Source organism: Dasypus novemcinctus, chromosome 3 (assembly GCF_030445035.2).
Source record: "Dasypus novemcinctus isolate mDasNov1 chromosome 3, mDasNov1.1.hap2, whole genome shotgun sequence".
Classification (NCBI taxonomy): Eukaryota; Metazoa; Chordata; class Mammalia; order Cingulata; family Dasypodidae; genus Dasypus; species Dasypus novemcinctus.
Window position 1 is genome coordinate 152,086,876 of NC_080675.1, and position 21,889 is coordinate 152,108,764.

The window sequence follows — 21,889 nt, forward strand, 5'->3', positions numbered from 1 at the left end:
TGGATCCTTCTGCATTCCCCCCAGCAGTGGATGAGTGTTCCCATTCCTCCACATCCTTTCCAGCACTTGTAGTCTTCTGTTTTTTTGATAGCTGCCAGTCTTATGGGAGTAAGATGATATCTCATTGTAGTTTTGATTTGCATTTCCCTAGTAGCTAGTGATTTTGAGCATTTTTTCATGTGCTTTTTAGCCATTTGTGTTTTGCCCATTTTTCAGATGGGTTGTTTGTCTTTTTATTTTTGAGATATAGGAGTTCTTTATATATGCATGATATAAGTCTCCTATCAGATATATGGTTATCAAATGTTTTCTCCCATTGGGTAGGCTCTCTTTTCACTTTCTTGCCAAATTCCTTTGAGGTGCAAAGGGCTTTAATTTTGAGGAAGTCCCATTTATCTATTCGTTCTTTTGCTGCTCATGCTTTTGGTGTGAAGTTCATGAAGCCATGTCCTATTACAAGGTCCTATAGATTCTTACGTATATTATTTTCTAAGGTCTTTATGGTTTTGGCACTTATATTTAGGTCTTTCAGCCATCTTGAGTTAATTTTTGTGTAAGGTATGGGATAGTAATCCTCTTTCATTCTTTTGCATGTAGATATCCAATTCTCTAGGCACCATTTGTTGAAGAGGCCGTTCTCTCCCTGTTGAGTGGGTTTGATGACAATATCAGATGACTATATATATGAGGATCTATATCAGAGCTCTCAGTTCAGTTCCATTGTGTCTATTCTTTTGCCAATAATATGCCATTTTCATTACTGTAGCTTTGTAATATGTTTTGAAGTCAGGTAGTGTGATTCCTCTGATTTCATTTTTCTTTTTCAATATGTCTTTGACTATTCTGGGCCTCTTTCCTTTCCAAATAAATTTCATAGTTTTTCTAGTTCATTAAAAGAATGTTGTGTTGATTTTTATTGGGATTGCATTGAATCTGTAGATCAGTTTTGGCAGGGTAGACATCTTAATAATATTTAGTCGTCCTATCCATGAACAGGGAATATTCTTCCATGTATTTAGGTCTTCTTTGATTTCCTTGAACAGTGTTGTATAGTTTTCTGTGTATAAATCTTTTACATCTTTGTTAAATTTATTCCTAGGTATTTGATTTTTTAAATTTACTATTGTAAATGGTACGTGTTTCTTGATTTCCTGATTTCTTATTTCCTCCTCAGATTGCTTATCATCAGTGTACAGAAATGCTACTGATTTTTGTGGATTGATCTTATAACCTACGACTTTACTGAACTCATTTATAAGTTCTAGAAGCTTTGTTATAGATTTCTCAGGGCTTTCTATGTATAGGATCATGTCATCCACAAATAGTGAAATTTTGACTTCTTCTTTTCCTATATGGATCTCTTTTATATCTGGTTCTTGCCTCACTGCTTGAGCAAGTACTTCTAACACAAGTTAAATAGGAGGGGTGATAGTGGGCACCCTTGCCTTTTTCCTAATCTTACAGGGAAAGATTTTAGGATTTCACTATTGTAAATGATATTAGTTGTGGGTTTTTCATATATATCCTTTATCATGTTCAGAAAGATACCTTCTATTCCTATCTTTTGCAGTGTTTTTATTAATAAAGGGTGCTGTATTAGCGAATGCTTTTTCTTCATCTGTAGATATGATCATGTTTTTTTTCCTTCAATCTGTTTATGTGGTATGTTACATTAATTGATTTTATGTTGAACCATCCTTGCATACCAGGAATGAAATCCACTTGGTCATGGTGTATAATTCGTTTAATGTGTTGTTGAATGTGATTAGCAAGTATTTTGTTGAGGATTTTCGCATTTAGGTTCATTATGTAGATTGGTCTGTAATTTTCCTTTCTTGTGGTGTCTTTGTTTGGCTTTGGTAGTAGGTAATGTTGGCATCATAAAATGAGTTAGGCAATGTTCCTTCTATTTCAGTTTTTTTTTTAAAAGTTTAAGCAAGATTGATGTTAGTTCTTTCTGAAATGTTTGGTAGAATTCACCTGTGAAACCGTCTGGCCCAGGGCTCCTCTTAGTTGGGAAGTTTTAATGCCTGGTTTATCTCTTTACTTATGATTGGTTTGTTGAGATCGTTGATTTCTTCTTTCATAAATGTAGGCTGCTTTTGTGTTTCTAGGAATTTGTCCATTTCCTCTAAATTGTCGTTCTTGTTGGAATATAGTTTTTCAAAGTATCCTCTTATGATTGTTTTTATTTCAGTGGGGTCAGTGATGACATCCCCTTTCTCAGTTCTTATTTTGTATATTTGCGTCTTCTCTCTTTTATTCTTTGTTAGTCTAGCTAAGGGTTTGTCAATTTTATTGATCTTCTCAAAGAAGCAGCTCCTGGTTTTGTTTATTTTTTCAAGCGCTTTCTTCTATTTCATTTAGTTCTATGCTGATATTTGTTATTTCTTTCTTCATTGGGGTTAGTTTGTTGTTTTTTTTACTAATTCCTCCAATTGTTCAGTTAGTTGTTCAACTTTAGCTCTTCTTTTTTGAGGTATGAATTTATGGCTATGAATTTCCCTGTCAGTACAGCTTTTGCTACATCCCATAAGTTTTGATATGTTGTGTTACCATTTTCATTAGTTTCAAGTAGTTATTTATTTCTGTTGAGATTTCTTCCTTGACCCACTGTTTTTCTAATAGTGTGTTGTTTAGCTTCCATATCTTGGTGCCAAATCTGGGTCTCTGGTCCTTGCAGATTTCCAGCTTCATTCCACTGTGGTCAGAGAAATTGTTTTATATGATTTCAGTCTTTTTGAATTCATTGAGACTTTCTCTGTGGCCTACCATGTGGTCTGTCTTGGAGAATGAGTCATGTGCACTTGAGAAGAATGTATATCCTGCTGTATTTGGGTGTAATGTTCAGTATATATCTATGATGTCCAGACCTTCTAACATATTGTTCAAAGTCTTTGTTTCTTTATTGATTCTCTTTTGAGATGTACTGTCCAATGGTGATAGTGGTGTGTTAAAGTTCCCCACTATAATTGTAGAGGCATCTGTTCTTTCCCTTAGTTTTTGCAGTGTTTGCCTCACATATGTGGAGGCGCCCTTGTTAGGGGCATTAATATTTATGATCTTTCTTTTGGAAAGATTATCCCTTTCACTAATATGTAGTGTCCATCTTTGTCTCTCACAATAGTTTTACATTTAAATTCTATTCTGTCCAGTATTAATATAGCTACTCCTGCCCTTTTTTGGCTATTGTTTGCCTGTAGGATTGTTTTCCAGCCATTCACTTTCAGTCTCCTTGAATCCATGGGTCTAAGATGTGTTTCTTGTAGACAGTGTATAGATGGGTCATATTTCCTTATCCAGTCTTCCAATCTTCTAATCTATATCTCTTAACAGGTGAGTTTAATCCATTGACATTCAGTGTTACTACTTTCAAGTGTTATTACTTATATCAGCCGTATTTTCTTTGAATTTGTGTTTGTCATATGTTGTTTGATTTTTTTTATCTCTTTTGGTTGTTTAAGTTGTTCTTACACTCTTCTCCAACTCTGTCTCTCCTGTTTTTTTCTTTCCTCCTGTAGAACTCCCTTTAGTATTTCTTGAAGGGCAGGTTTCTTGTTGGCATACTCTCTCAGTTTCTGTTTATCTGTGAATATTTTGAACTCTCCATCATTTTTGAATGCTAGCTTTGCTGGGAAGAGTTGTTGCCGCCTTTCTCCACCCCTCCTCCCCTTCCAGCTCCCGCCGTCCTTCCCGCCAGTCCCGCCCATATTGCCAACCCACAATCTGCCCTCTTCCCCAGTAACTGCTTACCTCAGGTCTATCCATCAGCTTCAGCCTGTCCACAGCCACTCCTTAGCCAACCCTCCCTTCATCACGCCCCTCCCTCTACCCAACCCTATATAGCTAAGTGTACTTCCGTAATAAAGCAGACCTGTTCTTGCGCTCAAGCGGTCTCCTTGGTTTTTCCCCAACCACGCATCCCCCACGCCTGGAGAACCGGTGCTCCCTCTTGGGGCACCCCCCGCCGGTGGTTCGGCAGGAGCAAGCCCCCCCAACTCTTGGGCCTGAGCGAGGACAAAACCCTCTCGCTCAGCTACAAAGAGTATTCTTGGTTGGAAGTTATTTTCTTTTAGTACCTTGACTATGTCATATCACTGCCTTCTTGCCTTCATGGTTTCAGATGAGAAATCAGCACTTAATCTTATGGATCCTCCTTTGTAAGTGATGATTCTCTTTTCTCTTGCTGCTTTTAGTATTTTCTCTTTGTCTTGTGCATTGGAAAATTTGGTAAGTGTATGTCTTGGGGTAGGCCTTTGGCGACTTATGCTGTTTGGAGTGTGTTGTGTTTCCTGAACATGTAAATGCATCTCCCTCAGTAGGTTTGGGAAGTTTTCAGCTATTATTTCCTCCAATACCCCTTATGTCCCCTCTCCCTTCTCTTCTCCTCCTGGGATGCCTATAATGCTTATGTTTGTACATTTTGCATTGTCATTAATGTCCCTAAATCCCTGCTGGATTTTTTCTATTTTTTATCAATCAGTTCTACTGTCTGTTTTATTTTGGATATACTGTCTTCCAAATCACTAATTCTTTCCTCTGCCTCTTTAAATCTGCTGTTATTTGCTGACAGTGTTTTGATTTCTTGGATTGTGCTGTTCATCCCCATCATATCCTTTATCTTTCTGTTCATAATTACAATTTCTTCTGTATCTTCCCCAAGTGTTTTCTTATTATCTTTAATCTCTTCCTTCACTTCATTAAATTGGTCCATGATACATGTTTTAAGAGCTTTAATTAGTTGTTCAATGTTCCACTTCTCTTCCAGTTTTTTCATTTGTTCATTGGATTGGATCATGTTTTCCTGATTTTCAGTATGGTTTGTAGTTTTTTGTTGTTGTCTGGTCATCATTGTATCTTGATGGGTTTATTCAGTTGAGTAGTTATTTCATGTTGGGGTTCAATTAGTTGTTTCTGTGAGTGTGTTAAGTCTTCCCTATGTCACTTTGTTATCCTTATTCAATATCTTGTTGTTGGCTAAGTTCCCTTGAAGGAAAATATTAGGGCCAGAGACATCAAAAGGGGTAAGAAAAGAAAAAGATAATAGTAGTATTGATAGTGGATGTTAGCAGAAGAACAATGTGAGAACTAGGAGAGTGGATGTTGAACTCATGTAAGCTGTGTGGGGTTATAACAGTAAAAAATTGGAGTATGTATAATGGGATAATAATCTGAATATGGGGAGGAATATAGTATGAAATAAAAGGCCAGTGTGGTCTGGAGAGAGGTAAAGTGAAAAGAAAGGACAGTAATATAAAGAGTGAATAAAAGATAAAAAACAGATTAGAGGCATTAGGGATAAAAAGTCAGAAATATTGGGGGCTGAACAAAAAGAGGTGGAATGTAAGAGAAATAATAAATGATGGAGGGGAAACGGACTTGGCCCAGTGGTTAGGGCGTCCGTCTACCACATGGGAGGTCCGCAGTTCAAACCCTGGGCCTCCTTGACCCGTGTGGAGCTGGCCCATGCGCAGTGCTGATGCGCGCAAGGAGTGCCGTGCCACGCAGGGGTGTCCCCCATGTAGGGGAGCCCCACGCGCAAGGAGTGCACCCCATAAGGAGAACTGCCCAGCGTGAAAGAAAGTGCAGCCTGCCCAGGAATGGCGCCGCCCACACTTCCCGTGCCACTGACAACAACAGAAGTGGACAAAGAAACAAGACGCAGCAAATAGACACAGAGAACAGACAACCGGGGAAAGGGGGAGGAATTAAAAATAAATAAATAAATCTTTAAAAAAATAAAAAAATTAATGATGGAGGATAGAAAGGTGTAAAGGAAAGGGGATAGAGTTGGTAGGGAAAATGAGTACACACAGGAAGTAGGAAATTGAGAATAAAGAAGCATAGCAAATAAGAATTGTTGCCTGTAGCACCTAATATTAAAAAAAGAGAAAAGAAGGGGAAAAAAGCCAGAGAAAGGGAAAAAGAAATAAAAGATCCATGGGGGATAAAGAGGAAGGAGAAACAAGAAAACAAGCCAACAAGAAAGACCAGCAAGTCCTCAAGGAAGGAATCCTCTTTACAGTTGACCTTCCCCCTTTCTCCCTTCCTCACTTCCGCTCTCCCAGGGCAGTAGGAAGGCTGTGTGAGGGCTCCCAGAGGAGATTCAAATGGGTCCCTGGTGAACCATCTCTCCTCAGAAAATAATGTCTCAATTTCTTGAGAGAGAGCACCCACCCCTTGCCAGGAACCCTAAATATGCTTTTGTAAGCCTGCAAAGCAGAACCTACTGTCCCTCTCCCTTAGGTGTGCTACAGAGGGGCTAGTTAGTTTTCTGACTCCACCTTCTCCCCTACCAAGTTTCCTGTGCCAGGGTGTTTAGGTAAATCAGGCTCTCTAAGCAGATTCGCATCTCCTCTCTTCCTAGTCTCTCTCAAAGTCAGCTGGTATGCTCCTCCAAACTCAGTAAAAGGAGAGGACCAGAAAATTGAACCTGCGCTCTTTGGGCCCCTCTGTACTTCCCACCTAAACCCTTTTACTCCTGGAGTTAGCCCAGTGGGCTAGGGCAGTGCCAGATTTCTGTGAGTACTGGGTTTGAGAAACAGAGACCCGGGAAAATGTGGACTCAGGGTATGTGCATTTGTGAGATGTAGGTTGCAGGGGTTCAGGAAACATGGACTTAGGGCTCACATCTTTAGGGGAACACAGGGCTTGGGAACTCTGCCTTGTGGCTTTCTTAAGGAAAGCTGCAGCCCTTTGCCCTAGGGGAAAGGGATTTACCTTCCCACAGCTTCCGAGTTCAGTGTTAGAAACCCACAGTTTTACCTTGAGGAGGCACTAATTTTGTCACTGTCTCTGCAGATACCTCCTTCAGGATCGGGTTACCGCTAAGCAAAAGCCTGTCCTGGGGTCCATGTGGATCTTTCTTGGAGAGCTGTGCTTATGGTTTTTAGTTAGCTGGCAGGACCTTGGTAGGCCCTGCATCCAGCTTGCACACACTCCTGTGACTGCAGGCGGACTGTAGGGTGGGGGTCCTTGCTCCTAGCAGCCTGGCTCACTGTAAACGGTAAAGTCCCTTTGCTGGCCCTGAGGACAGGCACTAACTGCGGGTCAGTGGCTCCTGCTCGTGCACTCCCTCCAGCTCTCCTGCTCCCTCCCACTCTCACACTCCCTCCCGCACTCCATAAGTTATTATTGAGCATTCACTTTATGCCAGGCCCTATAGTGCTTTCCAGGTATTATCTCATCTGGTCTTCACAACCTCCTATGAAATAAATTCTATTACTGTTTATCTCCCAGAAAACTAAGGCACACAGAATGTAACTAATCAGGCCATAGTCAGCCAGCCAGTAAAGAGTAGGGTTAAGAAACAAAACCAGGGAATCTGACCCAGTGGCTACTCTCTTACCCACTATACTATATTATTTTGCTTCTTTCTCCTTCTCACAAGCTTTTTTCACTTTATTCCATTATATAAGCTTAATTAAGGAAAAAATCTGTTAACTGTTTTTTCATCACGTTCAGTTATAAATTGTAACTACTAATACAAGACTTTCGGTTGTATTCTGTTATGTTGCTGTGGAATATGTTTAACACAGTATTTTTTTACAAATTAGCATTTACTTTCATAATTATATTTAACACTGGTAAAAGGACTGGATGGCACTTGGATTTGATTTTTGTTAAAATTCTGAGAAGCATTATACTTAGAGGGAAGCTGGGACATACTTGTCTTGTGTTTGTGTCAAAGATATACTTTTCATTTTACCTATAATTCTTATATCTTTTTAAACATTTCTGACACTAGGAACGCAAGAGAGCTCTAGAAGCAGAACGACAGGCCCGTGTAGAAGAATTACTGATGAAGAGGAAAGAACAAGAAGCCCGAATTGAACAGCAGAGGCAAGAAAAGGAAAAAGCCCGTGAAGATGCAGCTCGGGAAAGGGCTAGGTACTTCATCTGCTATCATGACTTCGATCCTGATAAATATTTTACATTGAGTAAATATTGAAATCAAGTCTCAAAATATAGCTATTTGCTGTTCTGTATATTATCTTAGAAATAGTCACAAATGCAGAATTATTGTATTAAATTTCCATTTCCAGGAAGCAGACTTGGCCCAGTGGTTAGGGCATCTGTCTACCACATGGGAGGTCTGTGATTCAAACCCTGGGCCTCCTTGACCCATGTGGAGCTGGTCCACACTCAGTGCTGATGTGCACAAGGAGTGCCGTGCCATGCAGGGGTGTCCCCACGTAGGCGAGCCCCACGCACAAGGAGTGCACCCCATAAGGAGAGCCGCCTAGCACAAAAGAAAGTGCAGCCTGCCTAAGAATGGCACTGCACATACGGAGAGCTAACATAACAAGATGACACAACAAAAAGAAACAGATTCAAATGCTGCTGGCAACAACAGAAGCGGACAAAGAAGAACACGCAGCAAGTAGACACAGAGAACAGACAACTGGAGTGGGGGGGAAGGGATAGAAATAAATAAATAAATAAATCTTTTTTTTTTAAATTTCCATTTCTAGGAATTTTGATATTATATTCAAAAGGAAATCTTTTTGAAATTTTCTTTTGGAAATAGAAACTTGTTATTTAAACTTTTTTGTTTTTGGTTGCAGGAAACTGAATTTGATTCTGGCTAGTTTAAGTAAAAGGGAATTTACTGAGAAGATATTGGGGACATAAGATAGGAGGAAAGAGGACAAGTTTGGAAATGGCCAGGCATCAAAGTCAAAAGAGCTATAGCTATGGTCTTTTGACAAGGTCTTGTTTACAAATGGGTTTACAACCAAAGGAATTAAGATTAAAGATTCATTATATCACACAGTGTCTCTCCATTTATTCATCTCCTTTAATTTCTCTCAACAAATGTTTTGAAGTTCTTAGTATATAGGTCTTGTACTTCTAAGTATTCTTTTTGAAGCTGTTATGAATGGAATTGTTTTCTTAATTTCAGTTTTTCAATTTTTTTGGTTATATAGAACACAGTCAATTTTTACTTATTTCTTTCTATGATCTTGTTTTTATGACCTTACTAAACTTGCTTATTAGTTTTAGTAGTTTTTAAAATAGATTCCTTAGGATTTTTCTACATAAAGACTCATGTCATCTGCAAATAAAGACTATTTTGCTTCGTCCCTTCTAATTTAGATGCCTTTAATTTCTTTTTCTTGCCTTATTGCATTGTTGAGAACTTTAGTATAAGGTTGAAGAGAAGTTTTGACATTGGATATCTTTTTCTTGCTCTCTATCTTTGAGGGAAAGCATTTAGTCTTTCACCATTAAGTATGATGCTGGCTATAGAATTTTCATAAACTCCATGTATTAGGTTAAGAAAATTCCCTTCTATTTCTAGAATGTTGAGAGTTTTTAACATGGGTGGCCTTTAAATTTGGTTAGAATGCTTCCCTTTTTTTTGTGCTTTATTTTAGATTATCATGTGATTTTTCTTCTTATTTTACTAGTAGGAAGGATTACATTCATTTTTTGATATTAAGCCAACCTTGCTTGCATTCCTGCATTAATTCTCATTTAGTCATGGTATTTAATCATGGATTATGAAATACAGTATACATTTTGATTTACCAAAATGTTTTACCTTAATCCTAACTAAATCCTCATAAAATATAGCAGTTTTGCCCCAATATAACTCTATTTCTCCACTACTTTGTGGTATATATATTATCAAATATATTATACCTATGTGTGTCACAAAGGCAACAATACAGTGCTGTAATTTCTACTTTATACAATTTTGTATTTTAAAAAGGAACTAAGAGAAAAAATAGATTCCTTTATGTTTATCCACTTTTAAATGTTTTATATTTATATTTGCCATTTTTGGTTTACTTCGTTTTTTTTCTGTGCATTTGAGTTACCCTCTGGAGTTGTTTCATTTTAGCCTGAAGGATTTCCTTCAGTATTTCTTGTAAGGAAGTTTGCTTTCAGTGAATTATTTTGATATTTGCTTATCTGAGAATGTCTTTATCTTGCCTTCATATTTTGAAGGATAGTTTTGCTGGATATGGATCGACCATTTTTTAATTTCAGTATTTTTAATCTTCTTACTTCTCTTGTTTCTAAAGAAACGTTATCCATCATTTATACTGTTTATTCTCATGTACGTAAGTTGTTTTTCTCTTGCTACTTTCAAGCTTTTCTCTTTGTCTTTCATCAGTTTTACTGTGATTGTCGAAGTTACTTCTCTTTGTGTAATCTCCTTAGAGCTGTATGTTAATAATGATAAAATTTGGGGAGTATTTGGCCATTGTCTCTTTAGATATTTAATTGTCACTGATCTTTAGGATCCTGTGGACTATGAGTGTTTCTCAGACTTCCCTTGTTTTGATGACATTAACAGTTTTGAAGCATAAAGGTCAGGCATTTTGTAAAATATACCTCACTTAGGATTTGTATGATGGTTTTCTCATGGTTAAGCTGGAGATATGAGTGTTTGGGAGGAAGCACTGAAGTGAAGTGCTATTGTTAATGTATCAAGGGTACATACTATCAGCTTGACAAATCACTGATGTGCTAACTTTGAACATCTGGGTAAGGTAGAGTTTGCCAGCTTTCTCCACTTTATAGATTCTTTTTTCTCTCCTTTCTTTCCATACTTACTTTGAAAGCAAGATTCTAAGTGTAAATATTGGGAAGTTTATATTTTCACCTCCTTAAGAGAGGAGTACCTACATAAATTATTTGGGATTCTTGTGTATAGAACATTTGTCTTTTTATGTCAGTATAGACTCATCAATATTTATTTTGAAATTTTTGGTATATTATAATACTACATTATTTTGTTACTCAAATTGTTCTAGCTTTGGCCATTGGGAACTCTTCCAGTTGGCTCTTCTTCTCTCTTTGGCATACTCCCATCATTTTGCTTTTTGAACACTTCCTTTCTGCCACTATAAGATACTCTGACTCATGTTGTCTTTATGAATTTGCTTAGTCTAGAATTTCATATTAGTGGAATCATACAATATTTGTTCTTTTGTGTCTGACTTATTTCACTTAGCATAATTTTTTCAAGGGTCATCTGTATTCTAGCATGTATCAGAACTTCATTCTTTTTTATCACTGAATATTACTCCACTGTATGGATGTACTCTATAGCTCTTTTAGGGTTCTCTTATTTTCAAGTACTTCCTTTTAAATTTCTGGCTTGTCTGTGGGCTTCCCAACTTGACCTTAACCTCAGGCAAATAGTGCTGCTGGTTTCCGCATTTGTGTATTGTACAAGAAAGAGTTATAATTTCTTGGGCCTGGTTTTTAGAAGGTCCTCATTCCAGGGCTGTCCTTTAACCAGCATTTAGGAAGCTGGTTTTCCAAATGTTCCCTCTGTTATTAACTGATAAGGTTGTGTGTAGACTCTTTGTACAAACCAGTAATTTGTGGTAAAGACCATTTTACTTCTGGGAGTATGGAATTTTGGTAGTTGTGCCTAGGCAGAGGCTGCCTATGTGACCAGCCTCCAATAAAAACTCTGGACTCAGTCTCAAGTGGACTTCCCTGGGCAGAAACATAGTGCACATGTTACTTCATGTCACTATTTGTGGAGAGTGTTCTATGTGTGGTCCCTTCAGGGGAATATAAAAAGCCTGTACATGGATTCCTCCAGACTCCACCTGAGTGTCTTTTTTCTCACTTATGCAGTTGTATATCCTGACTGTGTCCATAGGATAAATCTAAGCTGTGTGTGCAACTGTAACTATATGCTGAGTCCTGTAAATCCTACTGAACCTATGGTTGGTGGTAGATCTGCTGGTGCAAGTGGTGTGAGTAATGTTCCATGCAGTTTATTATCTTAACTACTGTCACTGACAATACTGCTTTAAGTGTTTGTCCTTTTCCTGAATCGAGTCTACCAGCAAAGCTTGTGTATTTCTTGAGTTTTCCATTCTACAAATTATCTAATTTCCTACTAGAGAAGATAAGGTTTTAATATTTCCTTCCTGCTGTCCCTATTTTATGCCCAAGTTTCCCAACTCCTCATCTTTGATTTTGTTAAATCAGTATTCAGTAATTCTCTGTTATTCACAAAGGAGCTAAATAGTGTAATATTAAATTTCCCTTTATTATATAGCCTTTTTGTTGTCTCTGAGTTAATTGTCTTTGTATTCATTTACATAGTTTTCTGTGTGGCAGTCACTAAGATTCATCCTTAAACTTTTAAAGAGAACTGAAAATCTCTGAACAAATTCAGACATACTAGAATTCTACCAATTTACTTTCCTTTTTGAAGACATCCCTTTGCTCCTGTCTTTTTGCTTCAGTCTGGATTGTTCATTCTTTAAATGTGTTTCATAATTATTATCTAAGAACTTCTTTTCACCTTCCTACTGTATTGACATGTTTGGTTCTGTGTTCCATTTCTTCCTTTTTCTTTGTAAACTCTCATTTTCTGGAGCATATTCTTGAGTAGTTTCATGGGAGCAAATTTTTGTGAGACAGTATACTTGATTGAAAAATGTCACACTTTATCCCTGACTTGATCAGGCATTAAATTCCAAGTTGAAAATCATTTCCTTTCAGAATTGTGAAGGCATTGCTCAACATCTTTCAGCTTCTACTGCTGCTGTTGAGAAGTCCAATTTCATAATTCCTAATTCTATATATTCATTGTGGCACTGGACCCCTTTCAATATGGATACTCCATGCCCTTTAGTTCTATGAAATGTTTTGGAATTGTTTTTTGTCAATTTTCTCCATTCTCTACTTCTGGAACTTGAAACTTTTAGCAGACTGGACCTCCTGATTTAATCTCCTAATTGACTTATCCTTTAATTTCTACTTTCTACTTTCATGAATTTTTTATTTACTTTTTAGAAAACTTTCTCATCTTTAATTTTCTACTCTTCAATTATTTTTTAAAAATAACGCTTAACATATTTTAAATTTATAAATGTTCCTTTCTCTGATTATCGTTTTAAAAATAGCATTTTGCTCTTATTCTTTGGGTACAATGTTTCCTCTTATTCCCTAGAGGATTTTAATTATAATTCTTTTGCAATTTTCTTCTACTTCTTACTTTTTTCCTTTCTTTTTTCTTACTTATAATTGTTGATTTGAGTCTCTGTCTTCATGTTGGAAATTTTCATGAAATATCTGATGATTGTTGGCTGTCTGTTCTTTTTAAAAATGAAGTACTCAAAAACTATTTGAAAGTTCTAACTTCATAGGCAGGCCTTAATGAGTAATGGGACTCACTCTAGTGTTATCTGTTGAAAACTGACCATTTCTTTGGAGGATCCCCAAATATCTTTCTGTCAGTCTTTTCTCTTAGGCTGCCCCAAAAAAGGAATTTTTCCTGGGGGTTCTGCAGAGAGTGGTATGTAAACCTGACTAGCATTGCTGTATGCGTTGAAAAGAGAATAGTAGTTGTCTCTCATAGATGTTTATTTAAACTCCCTGTTTTCTGTATAATGTCTTATGTCTGTTTTCAGCTAGCCTGGTATCATTGAATTTAAGGGATGCTTGGTCAGTCTTTCTAGAGAGTAATCTCCCAGCCTTCTGCCCGTGTGGGAAGGAGATTTGGACACTTGACTGTTTCTTTAAGGCTTTAAACCATCTGACTGTTTTCATCCACAATTTCATTCCTAATTTCATATGTAACTAGTTTCTACAGTTTCTGAGGTTTTATGGAATTCTGCTGGGAAAATTACCTTCCTTGTTAGTTTCTCCTTGAAAACTTAGATTTCACGTTTCTCGTCTGCTTTTGAGTTTTTGAAATATTGATTTCCATTGTTTGTGATTGTTTTCTCCCCTATTCTTTTTCTTTGTTAATTTATGCCTTTTATGTTCCTTTTTTTGTGTGGTTTTAATGGGTTTTTAGAAGGGAACAGAGATAAATACATGTTTTCAATGTGTCGTATTTAAACAAAATCTGAGAGCTAATATTTAAACACTGCTAGAGTCCAGAAACCCATTTTCAAAACTAATAACCTATGTTGTTTCCCAAACATTTAATGAACAATATACCTGACACTTAGTAGGCATTCAGAAAAAAATAAAATAAAAATACATTTTAGCTATTTAATAATGCTTTAGATTTTATAAGCCACGTGTCCTGATTGTAGTTTTTAAGCTCATGGTATTTCTGTTTGTTACTTCAAGCTTGAATTTATAATGTTTACTGTCTTTTTCAAATAGAGACAGGGAGGAACGATTGGCAGCACTCACAGCTGCTCAACAAGAAGCTATGGAAGAGTTACAGAAAAAAATTCAGCTCAAGGTAGGATTATTATATATTTTTATTTAAAATTTCAGAGTTTTCAATGAAGCATGCAATTAAAATTTTGTCTGTATGGTAAAAAATTGCATTAATTTGTACCTCTAACCTTTGGACAAGCTCATAAGATTTAACTATAGCCACTTCTAACTCACCATCTGAAATCAGTGGGCTCAAGATAAAACCCTTTAAGAAAAACAATTAAAGGGTTTATTTTTCACTAGTCAATTCATACATGGCTTGGAGGGATTGTTGTTAGGCTTCTGATGTTCATAGATTTTATTAACTTAGAAATAAATGAAAAGGTTTATAATTTATCTCATGTAATTTCAATGCTGATGAATTACACAGTTGACACTTGGGAAATTATGATAAATTGATATTTTATAGAAAATTCATTCCATTAGTTCAATGTATAGGCAGTTTCTTGCAGAGAACATTTCATGTTTCACAATTATTTATATACCTGCTTTTAGCAGACAGTAAACTCCTTATGACTGACTGAGGAGCATATTTTACTTTATTCATAGTCCCAGAAATTTTATATTTATTTAAATTTATTGCAACAACTATTTATTGAAATTGTAGTAGATATGAGGATAGAGAGATAAGTAAGACATGTTTTCAAGAACACAAGAGTTCTGTGGAAGCAGAGAGGCGTGGTACTTAGTCTATCATAAAGGGTGTCAGATGTTAGGGGAATAATTTTAGAAAATACTTACTGGGCTTAATCTTGAGCAAGAAGGTATGAGTAGAAGTTAACCAGAATAGGTAGATGTGTGATATGGTATTCCAGCCATATAAGCAGTAGGAGCACAAGGAAAGGTGAGAAATAGTATATATATATATATAATGTATATTTTCTGGGCAGTCACTGGAGATGCATGACCACTAGCAATTGGGTGAGGGTAGGGAGATGTGTCTGTCATGGAGAGCCTTGTCTGCCATGTGCATATGTTTGGGCTTTACCTATGTCTCAGCGTTCTCATACTGTATTCCAAGAAATGCTTCTCAAAAGTATGTTGGGAGCTAGTGTAGCTCAAGTGGTTAAGCACCAGCATACCACATACGAGGACCTGGATTCAATGCCCAGCCCCCATACCTAAAACAAAACAAACAAACAATAAAGTATATTTTGGTCAAAAAAGTTTGGATAATACTGCGCACTATAAGTTAGGTTTATTGAGTCACAATGCACAGAGACATAGTAGACTATAAAATTCTATGTTAAAAACCTGTTTAACTTCCTGTTTTCTAAATTTATTTGACCATGAAACCTCTTTCACAAAATATCTATTAATATTAATGTCCCGTGTAGTAGCTCTGTGGAACAGCTTTAGGAAACATTACTGTGTGTATGGGAGACATTAAATGGTTTTATATAAATTATTGTCTGTACTGTGCATGTTAACATTGAAAAAAGGTATTCTCTTATTTTAAAATGTGTGATGGGAATACTATTTTTCTAAGTTTTCAGTCTAATTTGAATAATTATTTAATATTCTTGAACTTTAACTTCATCTACAGCATGATGAAAGCATTCGAAGGCACATGGAACAGATTGAACAAAGAAAAGAAAAAGCTGCTGAGTTAAGCAGTGGACGACATGCAAATACTGATTATGCCCCCAAACTTACCCCTTATGAAAGAAAGAAGCAATGTTCTCTCTGCAATGTCCTGGTAGGTTGTTATCAATATTGTAATGCTATATTATCATTTATTACTAATGTTTGTTAAATCATGGAAATATATTCTCCTAGTCTTTCTAAACTCATGCTGAGTCATCTGCTGAGTATCATGGATTTCGTTCATGATTTTTTTATTCAAAGTAAATAGTTTGCAAATATTATCAGCGTCACTTAGAAATAGTAGTGCAAAGTGCCAAAGCATGCAGTTGCTCCTAAAATTAGTATACCTGCTTAATTACAGCCCAAGTCAGTCTTTTTGGGTAACTGGACCAAAAATGAAAAGCAATCGTTTTCAGTGCTGAAACTTGAATCACTTAGAGTAAATGATTTCCTGTCAAGGTTGGCTCTGATAGCATGCCTTTTTTGAGCATGTGTCTTCTAGAAGAGTCTCAGAATTGTGTTCTGAAGAAAATATTTTCAAGCCTGTTATTTAAATGCCAGAGTGATCTTAATTTGTATATATTATACTGGATTAAATGTGTAATACTTAAAATTAGATTTTTATTTTGATTACGTTACTTTGATTATAATTTTAACCATTTTATGTTTTAGATCTCTTCAGAGGTGTATCTTTTTAGCCACATTAAAGGGAAAAAACACCAGCAAACTGTGAGAGAGAATAGCAGTATCCAAGGGCGTGAACTTTCAGATGAAGAAGTGGTAAGCTTTACTTTTGTTATTTGCAGGTGTTTATTGAATACCTCGCATGTGCAAAGCTCTTTTAGTATTAAAAAAATTCCATGTTCATATGTATTTTGTGATTGTTTAAAACTGTATTTAGCATTTGAAAACTACCACAATGTAGCACTTAGTTGTGTCCTTATTTTATATACATATAATTTAATGAGAAACATAGAAACAAGATTTTAATACTGTTATTTATATAATTTCAATGCAAATAAAGGTTATGATATTTTGATATTTTAATAACATAAAAATTACTCTTTGATGGTTCCAATTTCTTGGATGTCAGTTAACATTGTCAATTTTATAGAATTTTATAGAAATGGATCATTTTGCATCAATAAACCATTTAGAAATTTTTTGAGATGCATTATTTGTTCATCTATAATTATTGTTTACATGAAATTTAGAGTTGTATATATATTTTTATATATATTTTCATTCAGTTATTGCTGTAGCAGTTTGCATGACATAGCTAGGTAATATATGAATTTGTTGGTTCAATTTTTGATAGCTGCCCAAAGATGGGAAATTCGTTTGTCAAGAATCTCTTAAGATTCTTGCAACTGAAGTTCCATCAACAGATGAATGGATAAAGTAAATGTGATATATTCACATAATGGACTATTAGTCAGCCATAAAATGGAATGAAGTTCTAATACATGCTACAAAATGGATGAATCTTTTCATTGCTTTATGTCAGTGCCCTGACAAATGACCACCAGGTCATGACCACTAGGAATATGCCTGTAGTTAAATAAAATTAGGGTATTGGCTTGTTGCAAAAAGGGAAAATGCATTCCTTGAGGAACTGTGGGGATTCTTAGTAAGAGGGTATTAGAACTGACTTACAGGATTTGGAATTATGCTACATGAGTTTGGGGAGGGTGCAAAGATTTGAGGCATTGTTCTAGATTGAACATTGTCTGGAAGCAGATGTAATTCTGTGACTGGTTCTTAATCTTATCTAGAAGGCAGAAGGAATGGTAGGTGCTGTTTTCTCCTGGATTTCTGGATATTGCGTGCTGTTTTTTGTATTCTCTGTGATTTCCTCCTCTTTAGGATTTTTGCCTTTGAAGTTCTAACCTCTTTGACAGCTCTGAACCTCAATTTCTGTCTCCTTAGCCCAGGAAGACTAGATTTTCAGCTGGGACACTAGTCTCCCATTCTAAAAATTGGCATAAGTCTTTAAGGAAAAGGCCAGGGCGAATATGGAGCTCATCTTATGTGCATTCTTTTTAGTGATCATTGTCTCTCAAGTCCTGATTGTACTGCTTTTTTGTTAATGGCTTCATATAATTTTTTGGTGTCTATTTTTGTGAACCTTTCAGAGTTGGAAGATTAGTCCAATACAGACTACTTCACAGTGGCTGGAATTGGAAGTCTCTCACTGTTCATTCCCTATATATACACATTGTTTAATGTAATTATTGACACATAATAAAGTATTTAATAAATGCTTATTATTTAAGTGGAAAGGTTGTACAGAATGGCTTGCTAGGTATCATTGAAATCAGCCTCTAAATTTTTTCTTCGTAAATACTAGCTACTGTTAGTCCAAGAAAAATTGAAAATGAACCATCTATTTAATTTATCTCAAATATTTTTTCCCCTTTACTCCAATTCTATGGAGAGAGTGTGAAATTTTTGTTTTCATGAGCCATTCATATAATTACTTCCCCTCTCTACTTAAGTTTGCTCATTAGAACTAGAGTCATGTGTATGTGTGCCCACTTTAAGAAAATTCTAAATTGCCTCAGTTAATTAGAATGTAATTATTCCTCTTATAATGGATATTATTCCACTTATAAAAATTATATGTACAGAGTTCCCTAATAGAAGAACTAAATATATTATTTAATTTACAGTAAAATTTAGAATTTTTCTGGAGTAGTACTATTATGTAAACAAATATAAATTGCATGTGTTTTATTTCAGTGAGAGAAGGTGAGAAGTAAAGTATTGATTTCATGTACTTTGGAAGATAAATATGCATCATCTCTGCTTATGAATCATCTAATTTTTATAGCTCTCATAGGAGTCTGATATTTAGTTGTTGTGGTTTGAAATTTGATTGATGTGTTCGTTTTATGTACTGTTTCAGTTTAAAGGAATTATATTTTCTTTACATTCTCACTTTATGCATGTAGTTTTCCTTGGTTATAGCTCTTTCTAAAATGAGTATGCAATATAGCATATGAGTTATGTGATATAGAAAGGCAATTATATGTTTACTCACTTTGAAGTTTCATTTTTAATCAGTGAAGGTATCTATAGTAAATATACTTGTTCTACTTAAAGTTATTACTTGTCATCTGTGATGTCTTTATTTTATAAACACCTTGTCTGTGACCCTTCTTCTTTGACATAAAAGATTTTATTTATATCTCTCTGACCTAATAAAATTATACCTTTGACCTTATACACCTGACATCTCAGATAACTTACTCTTGATCTTTGACACATTTTGTTTTAAGCCTGTTAAGCATAATATGTAGCTGCCCAGCAAGAAAGCTTTATTGTTTTGTGTTTTTATTGTAATTTGGGAAAATTTTCCAGTGTTTCTTGAGAATTCACATAAAGAAACGTTACATTTGATTTTTTTCTCTCTCATTGTTATAAACTCCAAACAATAAAAGTGTGTGACTTTTGAAGGTAAAAATGGGTGCTAGTTTTAAATACTTTCCAAAATTTAATTTTTTACTGAATTGCCAGAGAAATAATAAAATAATGCATTTTAGTGAAAACTCTGATTTTTTTATGGTCTGTTTTTCACACTATCTAAAGAAGCTGATAGTAATTTTCCTGAAATTTGTGCAACTTGAATAAAGTACATTTAATCCTATATCAAGAATGAATTAAATTTTCATTTTTGGGTTCATACACATTTAGGTTTGTGAGACTCCTTGGCTTTAAAAAGCATGTAAATTGTACAAGCTCTATTTGTTACATGTGTACTTAGAGAGGAAATAATTAATTTTTGACTCCTGAAAAGTATGAAAGGTACTTTCATGAAGGATCTGAAATTAACTACAATTTATGGGTTGTTTGCAACCAAGTGTGGTTTTAGAAAATCCAAATTAACATTTCTTCCTAGTAAAATTATGCTAATTAGATTATTGGGAAAAAAATGAAATTTTAAATTAGCAAAATCATCAATATATCTCTGTATTTAATGAAATGATATATAAGCTGACCTCTTTGTCCAGGGGTCCCTGTGTTAACAGAAGGAGAAGTAGAAAGATGGCCCCTAGAATTGGTGGCAATCTGGCAAATAAGATATAAATCCTGATATAATTCATTTTCTTATGTTGCTCACCTTTATTTGTCAAGGCAGAAGTCAGTACTCAATAGAGTTAAAATCACTCTTAATTCAGTTTGAAAAATGATCTAAAAACATCTTACACTTTCTTATGGAATGCAGCTTCCCTTGCCATCATTTATTTTAATTAATAGTCTGGGAAAATCTTTATAGTTTTTGTATTTGTATGTGTGTGCATGCATATATGCATGTATTCAGCACTCACACATATAGCTGATTGTTAGTTTGTAGATTTCCGCTAGCTTTTGGAATCCCTTGGGTGGAAAGTTTACTATTAATGTAACTATAATGTGTAGAGAATATGTAGCTCTATATCTCTAGCTGATTTACTCTTCTTCACAAGATCCCCTCTGGTTCAAGAAAAAATTTTAATCAAATTACCAGTTTATTTTAAACCTCAGTTTGATTCTATAATTTTAAAGTATCTTTAGTTAGTATCCATCCTCTTTTCATTAAAAATACGCAGTGCCCATCCCCTTGTTTGTCTCCTTGAGAAGACATCTTTGTGTATTGGAGGAAGGGCATGGCTTACATGACCCTATGGGAAAGATGAAAACTTGAGGTCTTAGTGTACAATTCTTCCATGTTTTCTGACTTCCAGTGTGAGTCCCTTTTTGCCTCTTCATTTAGTGTTTTTCTGACCATCAGTCCTAAAGAGTAGCTGGTGAACTCCTGATCTGTTATTTCCAGTGGAGAATTAGTCATTTATGTACCTCTTTCTGACCCTGACCTGCTTCTTTCTTCTCTGCCAATATATCTTTGAGGCTCTTCCATCGTCTCCAGTTGGCTCCTGACAGGCCTGCTGGCTTCTACCACAGGATCTATACCACATAGGAACTAAAGGCATCTTGAGAGAGCTAAACCACAGGACCTCTCCCTGACCATGTAGTTTGGTCATGTTGATGTGACCACACTCCATGGGGTGCCAGGGGCAGCTGGAGAGAGTCTCTTTTAAGACTCAAAAAAGGTAACACTTGTTATTACTCTCATTTAGCTGACACACATCTTTTTTTTACTCTCTTCCCTTTATCATCATTTTTTTTGGGGGGCTGGAAATGGATAGAATTTACTTTAACCACTCTTACATTTATTATTCTCCTTCCTTCCTACTCTAGCCATGTAACTAAGCCATGACATTACAAAGGGGAACCTTCTCTATAATTGAATCTTCCAAGCTTGATGATTAACATGCTAAATGACAAGATGAATTTATTAAATCTCCTCAAAATAATAGCCTGGATTAGAAGACTGTTGTTATTTATTTTACTCTAAAGCTGATTATTATTGAATACTTCTTTCTTGCATTTATTTTAGAACAAATCTAATCACTTCTCTCACTGGGCTGAAATAGCCAAAGGCCATGTGCCATGTAAGGCAAAATAAATAACAGCATTAATCATTTTTGAAATATTACTCTAGTTATATCTGTTGGTCATTCTTCTGATATTGTATGACCACTGTGCTTTCCCCACTGTTTCACTGCTAATAATTATAGTAATTTTTCCATGTTTGCTATCTTCTCTTTTATTAAACATTCAGTTTAGGAGATATTGATCATTAACCAATGATTGAAGCTAGAAACCTAAAGAACTATAATTTTCTTACGGCTTTTGCAGAGTCTGTGTGAGTAGATTGGTAAATTACAACTAAATAGAGTTCCTTTCCATGAATCTTTTCTTTTAAGCACTTCCTTTGTTGTAAAATGCAATTTTTTAAAAAAGATTTATTTTTTATTTTATTCCCCCCCCCCCCACACACACACACATTTGTCTGTTCTCTGTGTCCATTCGCTGTGTGTTCTGTGTCCACTTGCATTCTTGTCAGCGGCACTGGGAATCTGTTTCTCTTTTTTACTGCGTCATCTTGCTGTATCAGCTCTCTGTGTGTGTAGCCTTACTCCTGGGCAGGCTACACTTCTTTCATGTGGGGCGGCTCTCCTTGCAGGGCACATTCCTTGCACATGGGGCTCCGCTATGTGGGGGACACCCCTGTGTGGCACGGCACTCCTTGCAC

The 21,889-nt window shown here is 35.7% G+C and overlaps 1 protein-coding gene across 6 annotated transcripts in view; it reads left to right on the forward strand.

Moving 5' to 3' along the window:
- SCAPER (S-phase cyclin A associated protein in the ER) overlaps positions 1-21,889 on the forward strand; it is a 616,772-nt gene that overhangs the window by 263,891 nt on the left and 330,992 nt on the right. For all 6 annotated transcript variants that reach the window (XM_004468178.4, XM_004468179.4, XM_071214311.1 and 3 more), the window contains 4 exons: positions 7,748-7,890; positions 14,104-14,185; positions 15,710-15,862; positions 16,423-16,530. In XM_004468178.4, the coding sequence (XP_004468235.1) occupies positions 7,748-7,890; positions 14,104-14,185; positions 15,710-15,862; positions 16,423-16,530 (486 nt within the window). The remainder of the gene's footprint in view (positions 1-7,747; positions 7,891-14,103; positions 14,186-15,709; positions 15,863-16,422; positions 16,531-21,889) is intronic.